Here is a 26,138-nt window from a genome sequence, read left to right as displayed (position 1 = left end):
AATTAAGGGAAAGATTCTCTCAAGGGGACTACTTTCAAATCTCTGATTTGTTACAAGAAGTTCACTCTATCAGACAGGGAGATAGAAGCATAAGTTAATTTTTTACAGAATTAAAGAAATTATGGGAAGAACTGGAGTTCTTGAGACCCATACCCAACTGTACCTGTGGAAAGCCCTGTGAATGTGATCTGTCCAGAGTTTTCTTGAAACAGAGGGAGACTGAACATGCCATCTATTTTCTAAAGGGATTAAATGACAACTACAACAATGTCAGAACTCAGATATTGCTCATGGAGCCTCTACCTAGCATAAACAAAGTTTTTTCTCTTGTCATGCAGCAAGAAAGAGAGGGCAATGGTTCTGGAAATCTGGCTAATGAAAACAAAGTTCTCATGAATGCAGCTGACAAAGGATATAGAAACCAAGAACAAGCTTCTTGGAGAGGACAAGGAAGAGGCAATGGGTCACGAACACAAGGAAGAGGCAGAGGCAGAAATCCTAACCAAGGAAAGCAATGCACCTACTGCCACAAAATGAACCACACTGCAGAGGAGTGTTATTCAAAACATGGATATCCTCCATGGTACAAACAAAGGACAGAACAAGATAAAGGGACCTATAGTAATAAGAACTCTAATGCTCAACAGATGTGCAACCTCAATGTCAATCCTGAAACTCAAAAGCCCTCTGATCACACTCTAGAGGAAGGTGCTGCTAATGCAACCTTGAGCGTTGAACAGATTCAGAGACTGCTAAAGCTTTTAGATGACAAAGATGAGCCAAAGCACTCGGTCAGCCACATCCAGACCTTCAGCAACAATGTCTCAACCCACAAGAATCAGCAAGGTAAAACCTGGATCCTTGATACATGGGCCACAAATCATGTGACCCATGACATAAGTCAATTTTCTAGTTTTTACAAAATTAAACCTATTACTGTAAAACTGCCTAACAATTCTACTATTATTGCTGAATTTGCTGGAACTAAGAATTTTTCAGAATGTTTCATCATTTTCAATGTGCTATACATTCCTGAATTTTCTTTCAATATAATATCTGTTCAAACTCTCATAAAGGACTCAAATTGTAAACTAATTTTCTCTTGTGAGCAATGTCAGATACAGGACAATCATTCATACAAGATGATTGGGCATGCTAGCATGATAAGGGGGCTGTACTACCTTGATGAAAACACCTCTACTTCATAAGATCATTTTTTTTAATACTACTATGAATTACACTAAGAAAGACATAAATGTATGGCATTACAAACTTGGACACCCATGTAATAATGTTCTAAGACAAATTTGTAGAGCTTTTCCTTATGTTCATGATTCTTGTAAAAACATATGTGACATATGTCATTATTCAAAGCAACATAGATTGCCTTTTCCTCATAGTACTACTACTTCTGATAATTGTTTTGACTTGATTCATGTTGATATATGGGGTCCTATCTCTATTCCTTCCATACATGGGCATAAATATTTTCTTATTGTTGTAGATGACTTATCTAGACATACTTGGGTTTTTCTCATGCATTGTAAGGGAGAAACCAGAAACCTTCTGTTAAATTTTGTCATCTACATTAAAAATCAGTTTAAGAAGGATATTAAGACTATCAGATCTGACAATGGTCCTGAATTTGAGTATGATGATCTTTATAATAAATATGGTATTATTCACCAAAGGAGTTGTGTTCATACTCCTCAGCAGAACTCTGTTGTTGAAAGAAAACATCAACATATTTTAAATGTTACTAGAAGCTTGCTTTTCCAGTCTAATATACCTAAATGCTATTGGTCTTATGCTGTTAATCATGTTGTTCATATAATAAACAGAATACCATCTGCTGTTTTGAAAAATAAATCCCCCTATGAAATGCTGTATTCAAAATCTCCTACTTATCTTGATTTGAAAACCTTTGGATGTTTAAGTTTTGCCTCTACCCCTGGTATAAATAGAAATAAACTTGATCTTAGGGCAAGAAAATGTGTTTTTATTGGGTTCAAAAATAGAATAAAGGGATACATCCTGCTTGACTTAAAATCTAGAGAAATTTTTATAAGTAGAAATGCCTTGTTCTATGAAACCATTTTTCCCTGCAGCTCTACGGAAACCACAATTGTTGAGGAAAATAATCACATAAATCAGGATTTTAGTTTCTTGAATGACTCTCATATCAATATCAGGGAGGACCATATTGCTCTTGATAATTCTACAGGAGAAATTCAAGAAAATGACAGTACTACGATGATGAAGAAGACAGGACAACTGACAGCTCCAATTTACAGCAGATTGAACCTGAATAGATTATGAACCAACCTGCCCAAGATCAGGACAACCAAGACAATGCGGCATATGAACAGAGTGACACAGAAGACAACATTCAGGATTTGAGAAGATCCAGAAGAGACAGAAAGCTTCCTCACTATCTAAAGGACTACCAGGTTAATGGTTCCTTAACTATCAATAACTCCTGTCAGCTTAAACCTACTAATCAAATTAAGGCCAACTATAAAACTATTTATCCTATTGATTCTGTTGTTTCTTATGATGGTTTATCAAAGGAGCATCTTCACTACACTCTCACCATCACTGCCAACCATGAACCACAATCATATACTGAAGCTAGCAAAACTAAAGAATGGAGGGATGCTATGAACAGGGAAATACAAGCTCTAGAAAACAACAAAACCTGGTATCTCACCAATCTCCCAAATGGAAAGAAGCCCATAGGTTGCAAATGGGTTTTCAAAACCAAGTATAATTCTGATGGGAGTATTGAAAGGCATAAAGCTAGATTGGTTACGAAGGGATATTCCCAACAAGAGGGAATAGACTACTTTGATACTTTCTCTCTTGTGGCTAAACTCACAACTGTAAGGATTATTCTAGCCTTAGCAGCTGCTAAGGACTGGTGCATATATCAACTTGATGTTGATAACGCCTTTTTACATGGAGATTTGAATGAAGAAGTCTACATGACACCTCCACTAGAGCTGAAACTTCCCAAACAAGGACAAGTTTGTCGTCTAACTAAGTCTCTATATGGCCTCAAATAGGCCAGCCGTCAGTGGTTTGCTAAACTCTCCTCTTTCCTCTTAAACCTTGGTTTTGCTCAATCTAATTCTGACTACTCTCTTTTTATACATAAAACTTCTAGCACTTTCACTGCTTTGCTTGTGTATGTAGATGACATTATTCTAGCAGGGAATTCTATGGAGATTATCAATAACACCAAAAGTACTCTACATCAGACCTTCAGAATCAAGGACTTGGGGAAACTAAAATATTTTTTGGGTTTTGAAATTTCAAGGACCAAGAAAGGGATCCATATGTGCCAAAGAAAGTATGCCCTGGACATACTAAATGAAACTGGAATGACTAACAGCAAACCCTGCCAAACCCCCCTCATGAGTGACACTAAACCTCTTTTTGCCATCAACAATACCTCCTACAATGTTGATTCCTACAGGCGATTTATAGGGAAACTACTCTATCTCACCAACTCTAGACCTGACATCAACTACTATGTCCATCTTCTTAGTCAATTTGTGCAAGCACCCACTGCTTACCACCACCAAGCTGCCCAACATATCCTGAGATACATCAAGGCCGATCCTGGTCGAGGATTGTTTTTTCCTAAAGACACTAATCTACAAATTAAAGGCTTCAGTGATTTTGATTGGGCCACATGCCCTGAAACGAGACACAGTATCACTGGTTACTGTGTCTTCCTTGGAGAGTCCCTCATCTCATGGAAATCCAAGAAACAGAGCATTGTTTCTCGATCATCTTCTGAATCCGAGTACAGGGCTCTCGTAACTACCTCTTGTGAGATTCAATGGATTAGCTATATTCTTCATGACCTCTACATTCAGCTTGATCCGCCTCCAGTGCTCTACTGTGATAATCAGGCCGCCAGACATATTGCTTAGAATCCCTCATTCCACAAACGAACGAAACACATTGACATTGACTGTCATGTGATTCGCGAGCGCCTTCAGAACAACCTCTTCCGCCTTCTCCCTATCAGCTCCAGTGACCAGCTTGCCGACATTTTTACGAAAGCTCTTCACCGTACCAACTTCAAATTTAACGTTCACAAGCTTGGGATGTTGAGAATCCACCATCCAGCTTGAGGGGAGGATATTGAAACCCTAAACCCCCTTAGGGTTTCTCGTTTTCCCTTTTCTATAGTTGATTACTGATTTAATCAGTAATCTAGGGTTTCCTTTGTAAAAAACCCCTTTTCCCTTTTCTATAAAAACCCGCTTGGGTTTTTCCCTTCAATGTAACAAATACAAAAAACAGTAATAGAAAGCTTTGCTTACCTTACTCTTGCTTCTCTCACGAGCACTGGATTTGCATCTCGCTGCAGATCCACTTTCTCTTTCGTCACCCACCATCTTCTCTTCCATTCCCTATCTTTTCGCGCTCTCACCCATGGCCACTATCTTCTCTCTCGCGGATATAATGAAAGGAGTATTTGTGGTACTTCTATAGTTTTCTCTCAATTATTGAGTTTTTTTCAAGTCTCTCCGTACAAGAGTATTGATGGACACTAAGTTTTACCTTTAACGAAATGTTCATCTCTCAATCTAAAACTCATGTTAAAAAAATTATGCACTTGCATTATAGAAAATGCACCCTTCAAATATTAAAAAAATTACTCTATAATATTTTATACAAAAGTATAATTTAAAGTTATAATATTGTACGTAAAGTTATATAACTTCCTTTGAAGTATACTTAATTTTATTTAAGCTTAACAAGTTACATTTTATACCTTGTACGTAAGTACAAGGGAGTACGAGATCATTTCATGGTCCTATGTACCCTTTTCCCACATATGTCGCGTCGGTATAGAGAGCCCCACCTCGTCACGATCAAATCATTCTGCGACAATAGAACAGGAGACGAGGACCAGGAGAGACACTGGGACAAACACCGACATGGGGATCGACATGAGGGAGGTCGGGAGTTACTCGTGTTAGTTCACTATAGGGGATAAACTAAGGAGGCAGTAACACATACTGGGACACCTTCCCACCTTCCATTCCTTTGTGCTCACCCATCATAACATTTTTATTAAACCCATTCGATGTGGATGTTTTCTCTCAATTATTGAGTTTTTTTCAAGTCTCTCTGCACAAGAGTATTGATGGACACCTTAAGTTTTACCTTTAATGAAATATACATCTCTCAATCTAAAACTCTTGTTAAAAAAATTAAGCACTTGAATTATAGAAAATGCACCCTTCAAATATTAAAAAAATTACTATATAATATTTTGTACAAAAGTATAATTTCAAGTTATAATATTGTACGTAAACTTATAATATTGTACGTAAAGTTATATAACTTCATTTCAAGTATACTTAATTTTATTTAAGCTTACCAAGTTGCATTTTTTACCTTGTACGTAAGTATAAGGGAGTACGGGATATGTACCCTTTTTCCACATATACGGCGTCGGTATAGAAAGCCCCACCTCGTCGCAATAAGATCATTCAGCGGCAAGGGAATAAGAGACGAGGACCAGGAGAGGAGGATCAGGAGACGAGGACCGGGAGAGACGCCGGGACAGATACCGACACCAGGATCGACATGAGGGACATCGGGAGCTACTTGTGTTAGTTCACTATAGGGGATAAACTAAGGGGGCAGTAATACATATTTGGGCACCTTCCCACCTTCCATTCCTTTGTCCTCACCCATCATAACATTTTTATTAAACCCATTTGATGCGGATGTTTTTTCTCAATTATTGAGTTTTGTTCAAATCTTTCCGTGCAAGAGTATTGATGGACACCTTAAGTTTTACCTTTAACGGAATGTTCATCTCTCAATCTAAAACTCATGTTAAAAAAATTATGCACTTGCAGTATAGAAAATGCACCCTTCAATTATTAAAAAATTTACTATATAATATTTTGTACAAAAATATAATTTAAAGTTATAATATTGTACGTAAACTTATAATATTGTACGCAAAGTTATATAATTTCATCTGAAGTATACTTAATTTTATTTAAGCTTAACAAGTTCCATTTTATACCTTGTACATAAGTACAAGGGAGTACGCGCTCATTTCAAGGCCCTATGTACCCTTTTTCCACAATAATGCCGTTGGTATAGAGAGCCCCACCTCGTCATGATCAAATCATTCTGTGACAACAGAACAAGAGACGAGGACCAGGAGAGACGTTGGGACAAACACCGACATAGGGATCGACATGAGGGACGTTGGGAGTTACTCGTGTTAGTTCACTATAGGGGATAAACTAAGAAGGCAGTAACACATACTGGGCACTTTCCCACCTTCCATTCCTTTGTGCTCACCCATCATAACATTTTTATTAAACCCATTCGATGTGGATGTTTTCTCTCAATTATTGAGTTTTTTTCAAGTCTCTCCGTACAAGAGTATTGATGGACACCTTAAGTTTTACCTTTAAAGAAATGTTCATCTCTCAATCTAAAACTGATGTTAAAAAATTATGCACTTGCATTATAGAAAATGCACCCTTCAAATATTAAAAAAATTACTATATAATATTTTGTACAAAAGTATAATTTAAAGTTATAATATTGTACGTAAAGTTATATAACTTCCTTTGAAGTATACTTAATTTTATTTAAGCTTAACAAGTTGCATTTTATACCTTGTACGTAAGTACAAGAGAGTACGGTATCATTTCAAGGCCCTATGTACCCTTTTTCCACATATATGGCATCAGTATAGAGAGCCCCACCTCGTCAGATCAAATCATTCTGCGACAATAGAATCGGAGACGAGGATCGGGAGAGACGCTGGGACAAACACCGACATGGGGATCGACATGAGCGACGTCGAGAATTACTCATGTTAATTCACTATAGGGGATAAACTAAGGAGGCAGTAACAAATACTGGGGCACCTTCCAACCTTCCATTCCTTTGTGCTTACCCATCATAACATTTTTATTAAACCCATTGATGTGGATGTTTTCTATCAATTATTGAGTTTTTTTCAAGTCTCTCGGCATAAGAGTATTGATGGACACCTTAAGTTTTACTTTTAACGAAATGTTCATCTCTCAATCTAAAACTCATGTTAAAAAAATTAAACACTTGCATTATAGAAGATGCACCGTTCAAATATTAAAAATATTACTATATAATATTTTGTACAAAAGTATAATTTAAAGTTATAATATTGTACGTAAAGTTATAATATTGTACGTAAATTTATATAACTTCATTTGAAGTATACTTAATTTTATTTAAGCTTACCAAGTTGGATTTTCTACTTTGTACGTAAGTATAAGGCAGTATGGGATATGTACCCTTTTTCCACATATACGGCGTCGATATAGAAAGTCCCACCTCGTCGCGATCAAATCATTCAGCGACGACAGAATAAGAGACGAGGACCAGGAGATGAGGATCAAGAGATGAGGATCAGGAGACCAGGACTGGGAGAGACGCCGAGACAGACACCGACACCGGGATCGACATGAGGGACGTCGGGAGCTACTTGTGTTAGTTCATTGTAGGGGATAAACTAAGGGGGCAGTAACACATACTGCGCACCTTCCCACCTTCCATTCCTTTGTCCTCACCCATCAGAATATTTTTATTAAACCCATTCGATGTGGATGTTTTCTCTCAATTATTAAGTTTTGTTCAAATCTCTCCGTTTAAGAGTATTGATGGACACCTTAAGTTTTACCTTTAACGAAATGTTCATCTCTCAATCTAAAACTCATGTTAAAAAAATTATGCACTTGCATTATAGAAAATGCATCCTTCAAATATTAAAAAAATTACTATATAATATTTTGTACAAAAGTATAATTTAAAGTTATAATATTGTACGTAAAGTTATATAACTTCATTTGAAGTATACTTAATTTTATTTATGCTTACCAAGTTGCATTTTCTACCTTGTACGTAAGTACAAGGTTGTACGTAAGTACAAGGGAGTACAAGATCATTTCAAGGCCCTATGTACCCTTTTTCCACATATATGACGTCGGTATAGAAAGCTCCACCTCGTCACGATTAGATCATTCTGTGACAACACAACAGGAGACGAGGACCGGGAGAGACGTTGGGACAAACACCAACATCGGGATCGACATGAGGGACGTCGGGAGTTACTCGTGTTAGTTCACTATAGGGGATAAACTAAGGAGGCAGTAATAGATACTGGAGCACCTTCCCACCTTCCATTCCTTTGTGCTCACCCATCATAACATTTTTATTAAACCCATTGGATGTGGATGTTTTCTCTCAATTATTGAGTTTTGTTCAAGTCTCTCTGCACAAGAGTATTGATGGACACCTTAAGTTTTACCTTTAGCGAAATGTTCATCTCTAAATCTAAAACTCAATTTAAAAAAAATTATGCACTTGCATTATAGAAAATGCACCCTTCAAATATTAAAAAAATTACTATATTATATTTTGTACAAAAGTATAATTTAAAGGTATAATATTGTACGTAAAATTATAATATTGTACGCAAATCTAGGAACTTTTAGATTGAACATTTTTGTGAGTTATGAGGGCAACATAATTAGAGGGAGGTTTGATGCACCCCATGCCATTGTAATATGAACAACATTACCAGTAGAGGGGGTTATATTAAAAAAAAACTGATTTTTTAAAAATATTTCAATTTTTAATTTTATAGATGAGACAATTTTTGATTTCGAAATTTGAATATTATAGTCATAACTCAAAGTGTTCGTTGGTGTATTTCTAAAAAGAATAATTTTTGCTTCGAATCTTAACAATTAATATCCTTTCGAAACAATATTTTTTCTTCATATTGGAATTGACCGTGAATTCTTTTGATTTCTTATTTTATTTATGTATTCTTTTTTCTCAATCAAAGAAGACAAAGACTAACTTTCGAGGTTTAAGTAAAGAAAAATGATAAAATACAATCTAGATTTATATAAATTCCGTTAGAATTTATATTACTTGATGTTACGTCATGTGTGCATGTGAGTTTAGTTAGAAATAAAGATATTTTGATAACTTTTATATTTTGACAGCTAATTAATTATTTTATATATTTTTTCTTATTTTCCTTCGTCTACTAAACTGGAAATATTGTGATTGTTACACACCTAACTAAATCTTTCACACAAGGAAAATTGAATATTAATTTTCATTCACATGTACGTATAACTTTAGTTTCTTTTCCATTTTTGGTCTTAGATGAATTTCACTGAATTTATTTAATGTGTGAGTGGTATTGTTCCCGCCGATCTTTGGTCTTTATTTGATTACATTTGAGTTTTGAGGAAAATTTATTTGGGCCAACTCGATTTTCTTAATTGAGCAAAAAATATTGGAGAGACAGTAACGAGGCAATAACATGGGTTTTGTAACCCAGGCAATAACAGGGGTTATGAAAACCCTAAGTAGTGGTGGAGTTATGAAAATTCCAAGTAGTAGTGGGGTTTTGAAAATTCTAAGCAGTAGTAGCAGAAGTTTCGGAAACTCCAGGCAAGTTGCGTTTTTCCAAAACTCCTGATAATCTATTAGTCACGCTGATTCTTTCAGAGGAATTGCAAACCCCGGATAAAACCATTGGTGAGGGTTAAAACTTCCGAAAACGTCAAATATAACCCCACTAAAAACAATTATTGTTGAAGTATATAACATAACAAAAGGGTATCTTATAGGTGTTTTTCTTCATGTAGATTGAATTGGTAATTTATCATTGGATACTTACGTTTATTTGACAATTAAAAAAAAAAGAAAGAATTGTTTTAGGATCATAAATATAAATATATTGTAATTATATAGTCGAAGACTAAATTCATGCTCTGGTTATTGATTTAAAAGAAAATAGTAGTAATTAAACTTTTTGAAACCCTATATCGAAATACTATTTCTTCTTTAGAAAAATATCTGTCAAAACCGTCTTCGACTGCAGAGAAGCCTTTAGAAGATCGACACCCTGTACAAAATACAAAGCAAGCATATTAAAGAACCATGCTATATATGTATATAGTTAGGAAGACATTTATTCATGAAAACTATTATAGTTAGAGGTATATATTCAGATATTATATATGCAGTGATTCAGAATGTTTGCATATTTTATAAACATATATATAACATACCTTGTTCATGTCTAACTCGACCACCTTTACTTGCAATGCACCCACCTCTTTGATGTTGAATTTGTTAAGTAAAGTAATGCTTGATATGCTTGACATGGGCTGAATCACTAAATCATCCATCACCATGTAAGTTACTACCTCTCTCACAAAACCACTCTTGTCGGCAGAATTTTGAACATTTGCAACCTTTTGACCAACAAATTGAATGTTCATAGTAAGCCCACAATAATGGTCAGGACAGCGAGCGGTGTTATTAGATGTGAGGTAAATATAGTGATTTGGGCACCTGTATAACACATCCGTGGCGTTGTTGGAAGAAGTGCCATTGATTGAAGGAAGAAGACCAGAGATTTGTGAAGAAACGGAGGCACTTGGCTTCAACAGTAGATCCTTATGTTGGTGTGGTTGCATGTAACTTTGATCCAGATTTTCAACACTCTCATACAGATTTGCTATGCTTCCAACCATTTTATTCTTGCTCAGAATCCTTATGACAGTACCAATGGGCAAACATAGCAAGTTAAAGAGAAAGTCTACAACCGGTTTTGATGCTTCTGCGAACAGCACCTTCTCACGCTTTGAGTCAATAAGCAATTTCAGAGTCAATTTGGAGGAAGAAGATGCCATGCTCATATAGATAAGGTGTTATGCTGTGTTACACGTCTTAACCTAAATGTTTGACAGCTATATACATAAACAATGAAATTCATATTTATGGTGAGTTTGGAATTTGGATCGAGGGGTACGCGTTCTTGAATCAAGGTTTTCTTTCATTGCTTATTAACTATTCAAGAAAGAAACTGAAACGGTATGCATGACCAAAAACAAACAAATAAATCAATCAATCAATAAAGTAGTGTGCAAAATTTAACTGGACAGCGTAATAGTTTCTGTCTCTTTATATTTACAACGTCTAGTTGTTTTTCGCATCTACAATCATTTCGTAACATTTTGGAATGTTTATATGATCTTTTCGAATTAGTTTTTTTTATTATTAACGAATATTAGAATTTTATTTACTCACACAAAAAGTATGTATGTTAAGTTAGTATTTTATTAGGGATGATATGATTTTCTCAATATCTAATGTGTTAAAAGAATCTTTTCATATGAAAATAGCCTCATTTTTTATATTTTTTATATATTTTAAATAGATGTTAACTAGACATATATTTCGTTATTCCATATTTATTTTATGACAAAACATTTATCAGAATCTATATCCAAACGCAATAAATATCAAATTTTTGTTTTATTTTCATCATTTCATTCTCAGAAATGAATATCTTCATCTCTGTCATGTCATTCTCACCGATTAACGAGTATATAATTATAGTATCGTTTTCTTAATATTTTAACATTAATTAATTTTTATGAAATATTAGAAAAAAACGTAATATTATTAAATTTATAAATATTTAGTTTATAAAATATATATTTAAATTAAAAAATATTTCAAATTAATGTTTTGCTTCAAGTTTTAAATTCTAATGATTTTTTGTACACTAATAAAAATTATATAATATTCAAATATTAAAATAACTTTTTGGAGAATGTGACAAATTCTACTCAATTTTAACATAGCTAAAAATTTAAGAATGATAAATTGACTAACCTCATATTTGGTCTTGTACATACGAGAGCAACTTCTGTATGAATAGAGATGACAAATAAACCCGTCTATGTGAGTATTGCCCGAATCTGTCCCTGTTTTGAAGGAGAACTCCTGCATTAACTGAGTATTGGTATGGGTATGAGAAATCTCCAATTTTTTCAATTGGTATGGGGAAGAGATGAGGATATACATATCCCCGCCATAATACTTGTCCCCGCCATAACTCCATCATCGTTTAAATCATTAAAATATTCACCTCTCGCTTCTGGCAAACATTGCAGAGTGCTTTGGGCAGCAGATTGGCTTTGAGCTCAGCTTATCACCCCTAGACAGATGGTTAGTCCGAGAGAACAATCCAGTCTCTCGAGGATCTCTTGCGGATGTGCGTGCTCGATCATCTGGGTGCCTGGGACGACGTCCTGCCTTTGGTAGAGTTCACCTATAATAACAGCTTCCATGCAAGTATTGGCATGGCACCTTACGAGGCTCTCTATGGCAGGAGGTGCAGGACCCCCTTGTGTTGGTACCAAGATGGGGAGTTGGTAGTAGTTAAGGCAGACTACCGAGAAGGTCAAGCTGATACAAGAAAGAATGAAGGCATCTCAGAGCAGACAGAAATCCTATGCTGATCAAAGGAGGAGACCTTTGGAGTTTGCAGCTGGAGACCATGTTTTCTTGAGGATTACCCCGACTACTGGTGTAGGGAGGGCTATTCGCTCGAGAAAGCTATCTCCTAAGTTCATTGGTCCATATTAGATCTCGAGGAAGATTGGACCAGTGGTTAATGAGATCGCTCTACCTCCTTAGTTGGCTAACCTTCACTCTGTGTTTCACGTCTCACAACTCAGGAAGTATGTGCCTGACCCCTCTCATGTACTGGAAGTAGAAGATTTACAGATTAGAGGAGATCTTTCGATGGAGGTTCATCCTGTTAGTCTTGGTGATTTTCAGACGAGGCAACTAAAAGGGAAGTCTATCAGTCTAGTCCAAGTCATATGGGACAAGAGGACAAGCGATTCTACTTGGAAATTGGAAGAGGATATGAGAAAGTCATACCCCCACATGTTCACAGGTAAGTCCCAATTTTTGGGTCGAAAATTTTTGATGTTGGGGAGAATGTGAAACCCCCTTAATTAAACCATCTCTCTTTTCTCTCTCTGTAAGAATCCAAAAACACAGCTATTTCCACCCTCCCCCTCTGCTCTCAAATTCTCCTCTAAACTTCTCCTATTTGGTCAGTTCCCTCACCAAATTCCTTGCATTCTATGACCAGCTTCTGGAAGAATAGACTCAACTGAACCCTCTGGTGCTTCATCTCTCAGCTCCCTTCCTCCTCAGTAGGTTCCATTTCTGTTTTAGTTCAATTACAGCTAGAATCCATCTGTTTGTCTCTGAATTCTGGGTTTAATTATGGGATTCCCTCTTCTCTATGTCTTGGTGATGAACTTCTAGGTTAATTTGAGATTTCTGCCTCCTTGGTACCAATTTAAACCTCACCAAGCTCAAATCTTAGCAAAAGAGGTAAGGGAAGCTAACCTTCACTTAATTTTCGAGTAATTAGAGTCTTTGTGTGCTTGGATGGTATGATTCTTTGCTTAATTGCCATTTGGAACTACTTGTGGTGTGAAATTGGAATGTGGCATGAATTTCGTAATTGTACATGTGAAGAACAGTTTGGAAATTCTGATAATTTCGCCCAGGCGAGTAGCTCTGGCCTAAGCGAAAGTATTAGAGAGTTACCTTTGTTGCTGCGCGAGGTCTCTCCTAGGCGAGTTGGGGTCGCTTGAGCGAGAGATCCTCTCGTCTAAGCGAACCAGCCTAGCCTGAGCGAGAACTCACTCAGGTTTTCGAGTTGCCTATTGTAAGGGGTCTCGCCCAAACGAGAGTAGTCCGCCTAAGCGAGATTACTCCCTAGCCTATGCGAGATACTCTAGCTTAAGTGAATTTCACTGTAGAGTTATGTATAAGCACTTAGTGAAGGGATGAGATTAAACTAGGATTTCATGGGAAATCCTAGGAAAAGTACTTAGTGTGTATAAGCACTTAAGGACTCAGATTTGGTTGGCATCCTGACGCTCCAATAATCCATTAAGACTCATGTAGAGTGTGATGGGTTATGTCGTGAGAAGTAGCATGAGGTCCTAGTCTATGGACCCGATCAGTCATAGATGCGAAAGGGACTTACCTTGGGAGTGGTTGGGTGATAACCCCTTGAGCCTAAACTCTGCAGAGTTTGGGAACCTTCACAGGTGCAAGCTACCAAGAGATCCAATGTGCTTATATAATCCGAATATTGAGTTATAGTCGGGTACTTGTGTGTCTTGTAGTGGTGACTTGATTTAAATTATGATGGGTGTGAAATTATTTATTTACTTATATTCATGACTTCACCTCTTAATATATGTTTGGTTAGCTTACCCTTCTTGTCTGGCTTGTTTTTCTTATGAATGTCTTCTTTTGCAATGACCACCTACGACTTGGTGTGAGCAGAGAAGGATCCAGGTGATGGTACTCCTCCCTTGGATCGGATCTGATCTGCGGCTTTTGGTGTTTATATTGCATTTTGGTTCGTGCTTTTAGAATAGAGCATTTTGGGATGTACATGTTATATCTTCCCTTAACATAGGTTCTGTGAGTAGTTGGAAGTTTAAAACAGGTTACTTAGGATGACTGTATTAAACTCTTGTATGGCTTTTCTGACTATCTACTTTGCTATATCATAATATGATATTTTATTTAGTAGCTTAAAAGACTATTAAATGGGATGTTACATTTTGATATCAAATAAAAAGCATATATATATATATATATATATATATATATATATATATATATATATATATATATATATATATATATATATATATATATATATGTGTGTGTGTGTGTGTGTGTGTGTGTGTGTTACTTAATATTTTTATTTTTATATTTTTCTTTCACATGAGAATGTTTAATACTCTCAATTTAAGTGTTTAATAATATAAACATTTCATTTACTAGGTAATATAAAAAAAATTACTTATTATATTATTAATTTTTGTTTCATTTGAAGAATTTTTTTGTTTCATTAAAACAATTTTTGTTATTTATCAACCACCATTGAGTATATGTGTTGATATTTAAAACGTTTTCTTAGATATCTAAAATATTTTTCATCTTATCATACCTTTAATTATACATTTGTTTTTCTTTGTGCGATTCTTTTCAATAGTCTTCAAATTGTTTATAAGACACAAATTTGTTAATTTTTTAATATTTTTATTTTTTGTTTATTTTCATCATGTAGAATACTATTTTGATATATTTTATCTATTTATTTTTTATTTTCTAACTCATTACAATCATACTTTGATTTTTTCACTATAATTGTATACATAATTTTATTTAGTACAATATAAAATTTAATGTAATTGTCATGAATATTTTTTTATCACCATCCAACATATATTGGAGTTCAAAAGATACAAGATCTATGTTAAAATTTTATTATTATGTTTATTATTTATTCTTTGCGTCATTTTGATCAACTAATGTATTATAACTTGTATTAGTGTATAAAAAAAGATTCATTATAATTTTAAAAATTGAAGTAAACAAACATTTAAAATATATTTTAATTTATTTTTTTTTCTTTTATATTTTTTAAAAAATAATTTTAAATTTTTCATTAATGTTTGCAAATTTAATAAATGTTTTGGTTCTCATGAAATTTTATTTGGTATTCTAATCTAAAATGTAAATAATTATAATTTATTTCAAAGTATTTGATATCAAAGAAACAACCATCCTCCTAATATTGAATATTTGATAATATTATGTTTCATTTACCGTAATTTTTTATTATTTTATAAAAATTAATATTAAAGTAGTAAGAAAGCGGGTATGGGTATGAGTGCAAGATTATATCCGTTAACCGATGGGGATAAGGATGAGACAAAAGTTTGAGATCCATTGGGTTTGGGTATGAGGATGGAGATGAATTTCTTTTACAAGAATAAATATGGGATAGTAAAACCCGTCATCGCCCCATCCCGCCCTATTATGATGCTTATGCATGAGCAAGCAATTGGCTATGTGTGACCAAATATGACTCAGATGAAGAATGACTACCTGTGCAATTTCAATAACTAAGTCATTACATTGTTCACGTTATTTTATAAATTAAAAACTATTGATATTTAAAATAGTTGTTTTTATTAATAAAAAATTATAATTAATTTATGAATTAAAGTTTAAATTGATTTATAATATTAATTATCAAAATTTTAGTTACATAATTATTAATTTTTAAATTAGTTCTAATATTTATAAAACTTTGTTTCTATATATGAATTTGTGAGAAAAGAGGAATAAACATGAGATTGTTTGAATGATGACATTATATTGATAAAAATATTATTTTAACAAATAAAATTATATTATTATTATTTTTAAGAAAGTAAATTAAAATGATGACATTAGATTGATAAAAATATTATTTTAACAAATAAAATTATATTATTATTATTTTATACTTAGTCATAAAAATAATTTAAAATAAAATATATATTATGATGAAATTAGATTGAAATAAAATGAAAATAGTAAAATTTAAATTAAAATAAATTATGAATGAGTAATTAGTTTAAATATAATAATAAGATCATCATCATCATCATCATCATCATTATTATTATTATTATTATTATTATTATTATTATTATTATTATTATGAAAATAATTTGTTGACAAAGATTTGGTTGACAAAGTTATCAAATAGAGTAATTTTTTTATTTTTTAATAGAAGTTAAGATTGTCAAAAGAAACTTTTTCAATATATCACTACAACTGCTGGAAGCTTCCTCATCACCACCATCGCAGTTGTTAAATTGTTTTGCTTTTTACATAATTTGTTTGCTAAAACATTGAATATCATCAAAAAAAATTCAACTTTTTTAACTTTTTAAATAGCAATATCACTTTTTTTTTTGTTTTCAAAAATAAATTTGAGACGATAAAAAAAGGGAATTATGATGGGTTCTTTGATTTAAAAGATAGAGGTGAAAGAATTTGAAGAACAAGCTTCTTCTGAATAATTTAATGGAGGTAATAAATAAAATAAAATAATAAAATAAAATATAAGATTATAATTTTACTTTTGTGATTAAAATAATAATAAAAATAAATAAATTAGATGAAATTAATTTAAAGTAAACTTGGATTAGTTTTTTAATAAAAAAATTAAAAAGTGAAGAACAAATTAGTATAAAAAAAATTAAAAAGGATTTTCTTCGTACAACATGCATGAAAAGTGAAAGGCAGTTTTGGGTATTTAAATTGGATGAATAGTAAATCATTACTCATTAAAGTATCTCTTTAATTGTGCAAAGATGGTAATATCACCTTTTTCTTGCAAATTGACTTCTTCGATCACCTTCAAATTCACCAAAAGAGTTGTCACTTGCAAATTTATCTCATCAAATAATAAATTACCAGAAGCAAACACACGCTAAAATTTTATAAAGATTTTATTTGTAAGTTTTAAGTTATATAATAATTCAAACTCATCCTAAATCATTAGAATTTTTAAATAGAAAATACAGAAGGACTAAATAAAATTCTTGAAATGCTTCTCTACTGTATAACTGCAATAACTATGTAATAAACTTATGTTGTGAGAGTAATGTAACATTTATCCGTAAACTTTATTTTGTTATCTCCTTTATTCTGTAAAATCCTTTTGCTCATTTTGATTACTGCAACCTTACATCAATATTTTAATTTAGGTCATGTCTCTACATCCGACACATATCCATGTTCATTAATTTATCAATACTTATTGATGAAATATCTAATTTATGAAGTAGTTATCGACTACAAAAAAAAAAGTTTCATTGTCATTCATAACATTCATCGCTATATTATATGTAAAAGTTTCATCAATGTTGACTTTATTTTGGTTCCATATTATATGATTCATGACATAATTTATTGAGATCTCATCATTTTCAACCATTTCAGGTACCTGAGGTTCTTCTGGAACTGAATCATTAATTATGTCAAATGAATCTTTTGAGATTTCAACCTTTTCGATTAGGTCATTTTGCATATTAGCTCCCTTTCTCATTCAAAAGTTTTTATCTTTGGAACCAATAAGTCTACCATGCTTCAAACGTGTCCACATGAGTTTTTCAACCATTTTTTTCCGCATCATAATAACTGATCATGTCAAACAAGGAAATCATTTTGATTTGTAAATTTCTGGTTTACCATGACATGCATTTCAATTGTACTAATAAACTTGTAGTACAAACTATAAGAGACTGTTGATAATTTCTCCAATACACTTTCTTTTTCAACTCAATCATAGAGATATAAAGATGTTTCATATCTTTTTCATTGTTTGTCTTAATATAATATCCATTTAGACAAATATCATTGAAACTTAATAAGTTTTTATTCAACTTCTTGGTAGAAGTATAATAGCTCTTCTAGAGTCTTCAAATATATTTGTAGTACTATAAATAATACTAACATTGATGTCTCACATTATCAAACAAGAGAAAAATTTATTACTCTTAAGAATTGTATATGTTTTTGCACTATCAATAAGACACATCTTTTAGTACTAGTGCAAACAGTCGTTTTTCATATAAACATAAATATCAATGAGATTTTTTTTAACACTCTCATAATCAATGAGGTGATAAATGTTTCCATTTGCTTTAGCAAATAACAATATCAAGATGAGTAGCACCCATATGGCCATAATCAGAATCACCATCTTCATAAGCAAAGTATGTTTCTATGTTCTTCTCATTATTTGTAAGATGCTTTGGTGTACAATAAGTACAACTCAAATGACCTTTACCACCGTAATGATAATATATACTTTCATTTTTTTGTCAATATTTTCACATTTTCCTTTTCCTTTTTTCACATTATTGTGCCACTTCTGGTGACAAAATGTGTCTTTGAAATTTTCTTTATAATCATGTCCAAAATCAAGATCATGATCACGATCATGAAAATATAAATCAAATGGTGTTGCATTCACTTATGGGAATGGAGCATAACCAATTTGGACAGGTTTTATGATTTTCTATCAAAAGTTCATTGCTTTGTTCATCCATACAAAGGCATGAAATAAATTCATAGTATTGATTGCTGCATTCACTTCTGGAAATGGAGCAAGCAGATTAGGCGGATCTCCTGATTTTTCATCGGAAGCTTTATTGCTTTGTCCAGCCAGCCATACATAGGCATGAAATATATTCATAATATTTGTGAAATCTCTTTTCACAATATTTTTGTCTCATGAGCAAATTAGTTGCTTAGATGCTTTAATTCTTTATTTAATGGTATCTCAATATCCATTGCATCTAAATGTTTTTCAACATTTAAAATCCGATATAAGGAATTCTTCCTTATCAAGGGTCACAAATATAAATTTTGCAACGTTTCGCGTGTTTAGAACTATCACATAAAATAATAATATTAATAATAATAATGATCAAAATAATAATAATAATCACCGTCATAATAAAAATATAAATAACAAGATGGAGATGGAGATGAAAATTGATAAAGTCAAACAATTCTATCACAAGAGGAAGAATATAAGGTAAAAATATAATTTGAGAAAATATTAGAAAGAGCTTGAATTGAGACACACAGAACATTGTTGTTAGAGATAAAAAGTTTTCACTAGTCCTCAATTGGTTGGAACTTCGTGCTGATAACGTGTTATGAAATCAAGCGAATAACAGGGAGAATAATATATAATAGAGAAAAAAAGAAACAATAGAGTAAATAGATAATAAGAAAATAGGTAGCAAATCATCTTGTATTATTATTGTTAGGAAAAGTCCTACTTATAGGTACATGTAATCCATAAAGGAAACAATCAACTTAGTTAATACAAATATTTACATAAAGAGTAATGAATCATATGAGTATCAATCATATGAGTAAATGTATCAAATAAATGGACAATCATTAATTCATAACAATAAAGATTTTATTTGTAAGTTTTAAGTTATATAATAATTCAAACTCATCCTAAATCATTAGAATTTTTAAATAGAAAATACAAAAGGACTAAATAAAATTCTTGAAATGCCTCTCTACTGTATAACTGCAACAACTATGTAATAAACTTATGTTGTGAGAGTAATGTAATATTTATCCGTAAACTTTGTTTTGTTATCTCCTTTATTCTATAAAATCCTTTTGCTCATTGTGATCTGCGACCTCGATATTTTAATTTAGGTCACGTCTCTACATCCGACACATATCCATGTTCGATACTTTATCAATACTTATTGATGAAGTATCTAATTTATGAAGTAGTTATCGACTATAGAAAAAAAAAATACACAATAAGATTTTAATTTGGATTCACACAATAACAATCATATATTTATTATGTTTGTAAAAATTATTATACATTTTCAATATTCGTATATCAAGTAACTATTATATATCCACTACAAGAATGTAAGCATTTAGCGTCGGCTAAAATGGGACGCCAAAAGGTCAAAGCCGACTCTAAGAGTAAAATGGCGTCGGTACAGTGACGGTGATGTGGAGCACGCTAATATTCCCGATGCAAATCAATTTTTCGTCGGCTGAATGGGGACGAAGACTAGCTTCTCAATTAATAAGAAATCAAATAAAAATCAAGTCAATGAGTTTATGTTAACTTTAAGCACTAACAATAAAAAAAATTGCACTAATCATGGCTAATGTACCCAAGGGTTTGACCTTGACAACCTCACCTATTTTCCTCTATCTTTCCCCAATATCAACAACAACTGCAGAATTACAATGGTTTCACAATATTGTGTTGTACTCCTAACATAGCATTATGGCAAAGATGAGAGTTTATAATCATTATTAATGGAATACCTGGATCCTTATCTCCCAATGCTTCTTCAACTTCAGAGTTTGCAAAAGATGGATCTTCCTATGTTTGTGGAAATAAGCCATAGTTCCAATGTATACTGTAGCTAGATAACATGAATAAGTTGTGTTTCAGAATAGGCTAAATATGGAACCAAATCAATCTAGCTAGAAAAACCAAACACAGTAAAGGAAACTAAAGATGTGATGAATGAGAGATGCAAACTGCCTCAACCGTTAAAGATAAAAAATTAAAATGAAGATGGCATCTAAGTAGGAAGGGTAATTATTAGGTTAACAATGGGTATTGAACCCTAAAAGTAGAAGACTTATGGTAGTAAATAGACAACTAAAGAAGAAATACCACACCACATTTATGTCAACAATAAAGCAATAAAATAATGTAGAGAATGGATTTACGTTACTTCCATTTCCTAGTTGAAAAGCGCAATATCTAACTATATAATGATTATTATTACATGGGTGCACGATTATTAGCTTCTATCATATTAAACAAATATAAATCATGAGGAGTCCCCAGAAAACATTGCAATTTGGCTCCTGCTTTACATTCATTTCATAAAGCAGAGGAAATGTAGTAACAATAAATAAATACCTACACAAACAAACACAGAGAAACTAAAAGTAATTGCATTTCAATTTCACTTTTCCATTAATAAAATCAAATATAGACCACTCACCATCATCATTTCACAACAATGACAAAAACAAGAAGAAACTTTTAACACCCAACTTCTCATTACTCCAGTGGAAAGAAAAACCCACAGTAGAAATCAATTCCCATTTAATAACAAAATATAAAAACCAATGAGATACTTGTAAATAACATACAATGAGTCATATAAATTATGCATAAAGAATATGCACGTCACATTAGGAACTAAGGACTCAATTCATAAACAAAGTTTAATAAATCAAACTCTCAATTTATAACCATTTATATTGAAAGTTACCTTTGTTCTACCTTCCTTCAATACTTTCTCCCCCTTCACCATACAAATATGAGGAAGCATAAACAAACTGCTATCAATATAGATCATTCATTTTTGCATCACAGTAGTTGAATCCAAGAAGAGAAAAATCAATAACTGTCAAATTCCTTACGCCTAATACACCTTTCTCATTTTCCATGCCACCACCGAATCTTTCTCTCCTTGCGATCCCCACCATTGAATCTGGCGTATTTTATTGGTCCCTACTCTATCATCAACTCAGTAATCCATGAATGGTCAAACTCATGTATAACTCAAAGGAAAGTATTTAATATCCAACAAATCTTCAAATTCATGTATAACTCGAAGGAAACGCGTAATCACGAAGAACTAATTGGAACCCTAAACCAAATCAACAATGCAGTAAATGGGACTTTAATTACTTACTTGGATGCTTCAAAAATCCACCTGGTGAACGAAAACTCATTGCCTCGCAAAGTTTAGGTTTTGCCACTCAACGGCCTCCTAATTGCGCCTCTCAACCACCATTTTGTCGTAGAGAAGGGAGCCGCTTCACTATTCGTAGAGAAAGGGGCAACTCGTCCTGTGTTATTCTTCGAACTCTAAACCTGTTCACACAGAAAGGGATTGTTCCTCAAACTCACAGAGAAGTTAGAAAGTTGAATCTCACATGAGCCTCGTCGCTCCTCGTAGAAGGCTCGCCGCTCCAGCCCACACTTTGAACTCACTCACTCTCACTTGCGTTCTTTCACAGGGGCAAACTCGTGCTCTGCAGAAAGGGGGAAACTCGTGTTCGCGCTTGCGGGAAAAGTAAAGTTTTTACATTTTCCCACCTAAAGTTAACCTCAATAATCCTGATAAAAAAAAGTTTTTTAAATTCTATAACTACGCGTCGGCCATCCGACATTACTAATCTAATCCGTTTGACGCAAACAATTGTACCGTCTATGCGTCGTCAAACCGACGCCATATTAAAACCATAAAAAGAATTATTTTATTAAAACTGGCTGGAATATATATTTTTGTTTTTAATTAATTTTTATTATTTACGTGGGTCGAGCCGACGCCTTTTGCGTCCTACAAGGATCCGACGCCATGTTTTGGACTCTAAAACTCAACATTCTTGTAGTGAAAAATAGTTTTTTACGTTTCAAGACATAACAAAGAAAGAAGATGCATCTTGTATTAATCAAAAGTTTTCATTCTAGAGAAAGGAGAAGATTAATCCTTCAATATATAAGGAAACATGCATAAAATCTACAAATAATATTAATTATCATACCAAACAACATTGTAATTCAATTACGAAACTACGTAAATATAACAATTAACTAAAACATAATAATTTGTATTATTAAAATACTTTGATGGCGTTAAACTATAAAGATACAAATTTTGCTCTTTGTATTAATTCAAACAATTCAATCAAATGAGAAGAATGAATCAATATCCTCACTCAAGCGACATATATTAACATAATATTTTCTTCACCACAGAAAGATTAATCTCTGTGGAAAAACATAGATTAGATTCAAAATATTTAAAATATGTAAGTCTTGGTGTACAAAGATCAATTTCATAATCAGGGTTAAATTCCTCATCCAATCTAAAACTAGATATAATTAAGTTTGTAAGGTGAAGATGAGAGATTTTGAAGGTTTCAATTCTACAAAAATACAATGAAAATATACAAATTTCAAATTGACACAATCCTCAAATGGATCAAGAAAATCTTCCATTCCACATTCAAATCCACAATCTGAAGGTACAGGTGTTGAAGAAAATAAAAATCGAAATTTGTAATTTCAATGGATATGTAACCAAGATTGAGAGAAGTAAGAGATTTATGCAAAAATTTCTTTATGTAAATCTCTCACCTCTCTCAAACTTTGTTACATAGCCGCTGAGACCACAAATTTTGATTTTCATTCTCTTAAACACATGTACCTCAAAATTGTCGATTTGAGTGTGGAGAGGAAAATTTTCTTAATCCTTTCGAGGACTGTGTCAATTTGAAAACTTAATATTTTCATGGTTGTCAGTACTATGGTGGAATTGGAACCCTAAAAATCTCTACAATCCAACTTAGAGCTTAAGTATTTATAGTTTTAGAGTCGATGAAAAATTTAACCGTGATTGTAAAATTGAGCTTTGTACACCAAAGCTTAAATATTTTAAATATTCTGATTTTAATCTATATTGGTTTTTTTGCGGAGATCAATCTTTCCCTGATCAAGAAAATACATGTATCTGATTGATTGAGGATATTGATTCATTATTTCATCTGATTGAATTATTTTAAATAATGCAAACAGAAGACATGTATCTTTGTCGTGATCGTATCTTATTATTTTCAAAATATTGCATCATAGTCTCGATACTCATTTGTAAAATTTGTCACCAACACTTCAAATGCGACGTGCAGATCAAAAAGAAAAAAAAAACTTCAAATGCGATGTTCAATTTTAGAAATGGAAATCAACATCACACAAATCATATTTTTTCTTCACTTTTAAAAAAATAAATGAAACATCTTCTACTTCCTTGTCTTTGAGAAAAAAATTACTTCCAAACTGGTTAAGAAATTTTGTAGGGCACCAACTTAGGATTTTTCCGGGGAAGTTTCTCTTATTTTCTCTCTGTCCAATTGATTTATGATGGTTGACGGCTAGCATCCAATATGACAAAAGGTATATCTTAGAGGAGTTTTGCTTTATGCATATTAAATTGGTAATTTATCATTTTCTTAATACAAATTAAAATTGTTACATATTATGTACTCAATTTAAAAGATATTATTAATTTATTTGCCATGGGTGCTTATAATTATTTGACGGAAGAGAATATTTTAGGATCAGAATTATAAATATATTGTAATTATAAAGTCCAAGACTACGTTTAATTCCATGGATTGGTTATTGACTTAAAATAAAATTATTAATCGCACTGTGTGTGAAACCCTATGTCAAAATACGATTTCTTCTTGAGAAAAATATCTGTCAAAACCGTCTTCGACTGCAGAGAAGCCTTTAGAAGATCGACACCCTATACAAAATACAAAGCAAGCATATTAAAGAACCATGCTATATATGTATATAGTTAGGAAGACATTTATTCATGAAAACCTTAAGTAGTGTTATTATAGTTAGAGGTATATATTCAGATATTATATATGCAGTGATTCAGAATGTTTGCATATTTTATAAACATATATATAACATACCTTGTTCATGTCTAACTCGACCACCTTTTCTTGCAATGCACCCACCTCTTTGATGTTGAATTTGTTAAGTAAAGTAATGCTTGATATGCTTGACATGGGCTGAATCACTAAATCATCCATCACCATGTAAGTTACTACCTCTCTCACAAAACCACTCTTGTCGGCAGAATTTTGAACATTTGCAACCTTTTCACCAACAAGCTGCATTTCCCTGGTCATAGTGTTCCCACAATGAGGACAACGAGTGCTCCTATCACATGTGACGTAACCAGAGTGATTTGGACACTTGTAGAACACATTGGTGGAGGTGTTAAAAGAAGTGTCATTGATTGAAGGAAGAAGGCCTGAGATTTGTGAAGAAACGGGGGCACTTGTCTTCAACAGCAGATCCTTATGTTGCTCTGTTTGCATGTACGTTTCATCCAGATTTTCAACACTTTGATACAGATTGGCTATGGAGCCAACCATTCGATTCTTTTTGAGAATCCTTATGACAGTAGCAATGGGCAAGCAGAGCAAGTTCAAGAAAAAGTCTACGACCGGTTTTGATGCTTCTGCGAACAGCACCTTCTCGCCCTTTGAGTCGATAAGCAATTTCAGAGTCAATTTGGTCGAAGAAGATGCCATGCTGATAGATGAGGTGTTATACTCTCTAACAATCTTAACCTAAATGTGATTGTTGACAGCTATATATAAAAAATGAAATTTATATATATGGCGAGTTTGGAATTTGGATGGACAGGTAGCCATTGCGTTCAATCAAGCTTTTTCTTTCATTGCTTATTAACTACTTCAGCAATTGAAACGGCATGCATGGCTAAGAACAAACAAAACAAATAATATCAATCAATAAAGTGGTGTTCAATCAAGCTTTTTCTTTCATTGCTTATTAGTCCGTTTATGTTTACAACGTGCACTTATTTTTCGTATCTACGACGTAGGAAAATTATTTGACTTCCCTTTGTTTGTTTTTTTTTTTTTTGAGTATAACTTTAACTTTGTTTTTTCACTTAGAATTAAGATTTAACTCGTAAAACGGTATCATTTTTCGATTTTATATATTATTTCAAATTCAGCTTTCACGTATCACCGTAACACACCAGTATTATTAAGATTATTGAAGAAAATAACAAATTTATATAGTTAATTATTTTTTCTATATTGCTTGTTGTATTATTTCATTACAAGAAAATTATAGTGACTAATAATTATTAGTAATTATAGTAACTAATTTAAATACAAATTTAAAAATTAAAAGTTATTGATATTTTATTGATATTTATTAATAAAATATTTAATTTATAAAGCAG

At 32.7% G+C, this 26,138-nt stretch overlaps 3 protein-coding genes and 1 long non-coding RNA gene across 5 annotated transcripts; 1 reads left to right on the top strand and 3 right to left on the bottom strand.

Annotated features, from left to right (window-relative positions):
* Window positions 1-3,221: 3,221 nt before the first annotated feature.
* Window positions 3,222-3,941, top strand: LOC114191236 (uncharacterized mitochondrial protein AtMg00810-like). The gene has a single exon (XM_028080410.1). The coding sequence runs from the start codon at window positions 3,222-3,224 to the stop codon at window positions 3,939-3,941; it is 720 nt and encodes a 239-aa protein (XP_027936211.1).
* Window positions 3,942-9,895: 5,954 nt separating this feature from the next.
* On the bottom strand, window positions 9,896-10,760 carry LOC114191235. Its single transcript, XM_028080409.1, has 2 exons — window positions 10,134-10,760; window positions 9,896-9,967 (listed from the first exon to the last, which is right to left on the bottom strand). The coding sequence occupies exons 1-2, from the start codon at window positions 10,758-10,760 to the stop codon at window positions 9,896-9,898; spliced, it is 699 nt and encodes a 232-aa protein (XP_027936210.1).
* Window positions 10,761-20,134: 9,374 nt separating this feature from the next.
* Window positions 20,135-22,521, bottom strand: LOC114190523. 2 transcript variants are annotated; one of them, XR_003605819.1, is made up of 3 exons: window positions 21,606-22,521; window positions 20,638-20,738; window positions 20,135-20,543 (listed from the first exon to the last, which is right to left on the bottom strand). It is a non-coding gene; the product is annotated as an uncharacterized LOC114190523 (long non-coding RNA). The 2 variants fall into 2 exon arrangements; XR_003605820.1 differs by having other exon boundaries at window positions 20,135-20,738; window positions 21,606-21,852; window positions 22,032-22,521.
* Window positions 22,522-24,542: 2,021 nt separating this feature from the next.
* Window positions 24,543-25,455, bottom strand: LOC114191234. The gene is made up of 2 exons (XM_028080407.1): window positions 24,829-25,455; window positions 24,543-24,650 (listed from the first exon to the last, which is right to left on the bottom strand). Exons 1-2 carry the CDS (start codon window positions 25,453-25,455, stop codon window positions 24,543-24,545), a joined length of 735 nt encoding a protein of 244 aa, XP_027936208.1.
* Between the last annotated feature and the right edge of the window lie 683 nt (window positions 25,456-26,138).

Source organism: Vigna unguiculata, chromosome 7 (assembly GCF_004118075.2).
Source record: "Vigna unguiculata cultivar IT97K-499-35 chromosome 7, ASM411807v1, whole genome shotgun sequence".
Classification (NCBI taxonomy): domain Eukaryota; kingdom Viridiplantae; phylum Streptophyta; class Magnoliopsida; order Fabales; family Fabaceae; genus Vigna; species Vigna unguiculata.
Note: the sequence above shows the minus strand (reverse complement) of the source record. Positions and strands in the feature narration are given on the sequence as shown.

Bases quoted from the DNA above. Each gene is read 5' to 3' on its own strand.
- LOC114191234 (XM_028080407.1), bottom strand. From the start codon at position 25,455: ATGGCATCTTCTTCGACCAAATTGACTCTGAAATTGCTTATCGACTCA. The intron at 24,651-24,828 runs GTATGTTATATA...TATTTTGTATAG, and splicing joins TCGAGTTAGACATGAACAAG to GGTGTCGATCTTCTAAAGGC.
- LOC114191235 (XM_028080409.1), bottom strand. From the start codon at position 10,760: ATGGCATCTTCTTCCTCCAAATTGACTCTGAAATTGCTTATTGACTCA. The intron at 9,968-10,133 runs GTATGTTATATA...TATTTTGTACAG, and splicing joins TCGAGTTAGACATGAACAAG to GGTGTCGATCTTCTAAAGGC.
- LOC114191236 (XM_028080410.1), top strand. From the start codon at position 3,222: ATGGAGATTATCAATAACACCAAAAGTACTCTACATCAGACCTTCAGA.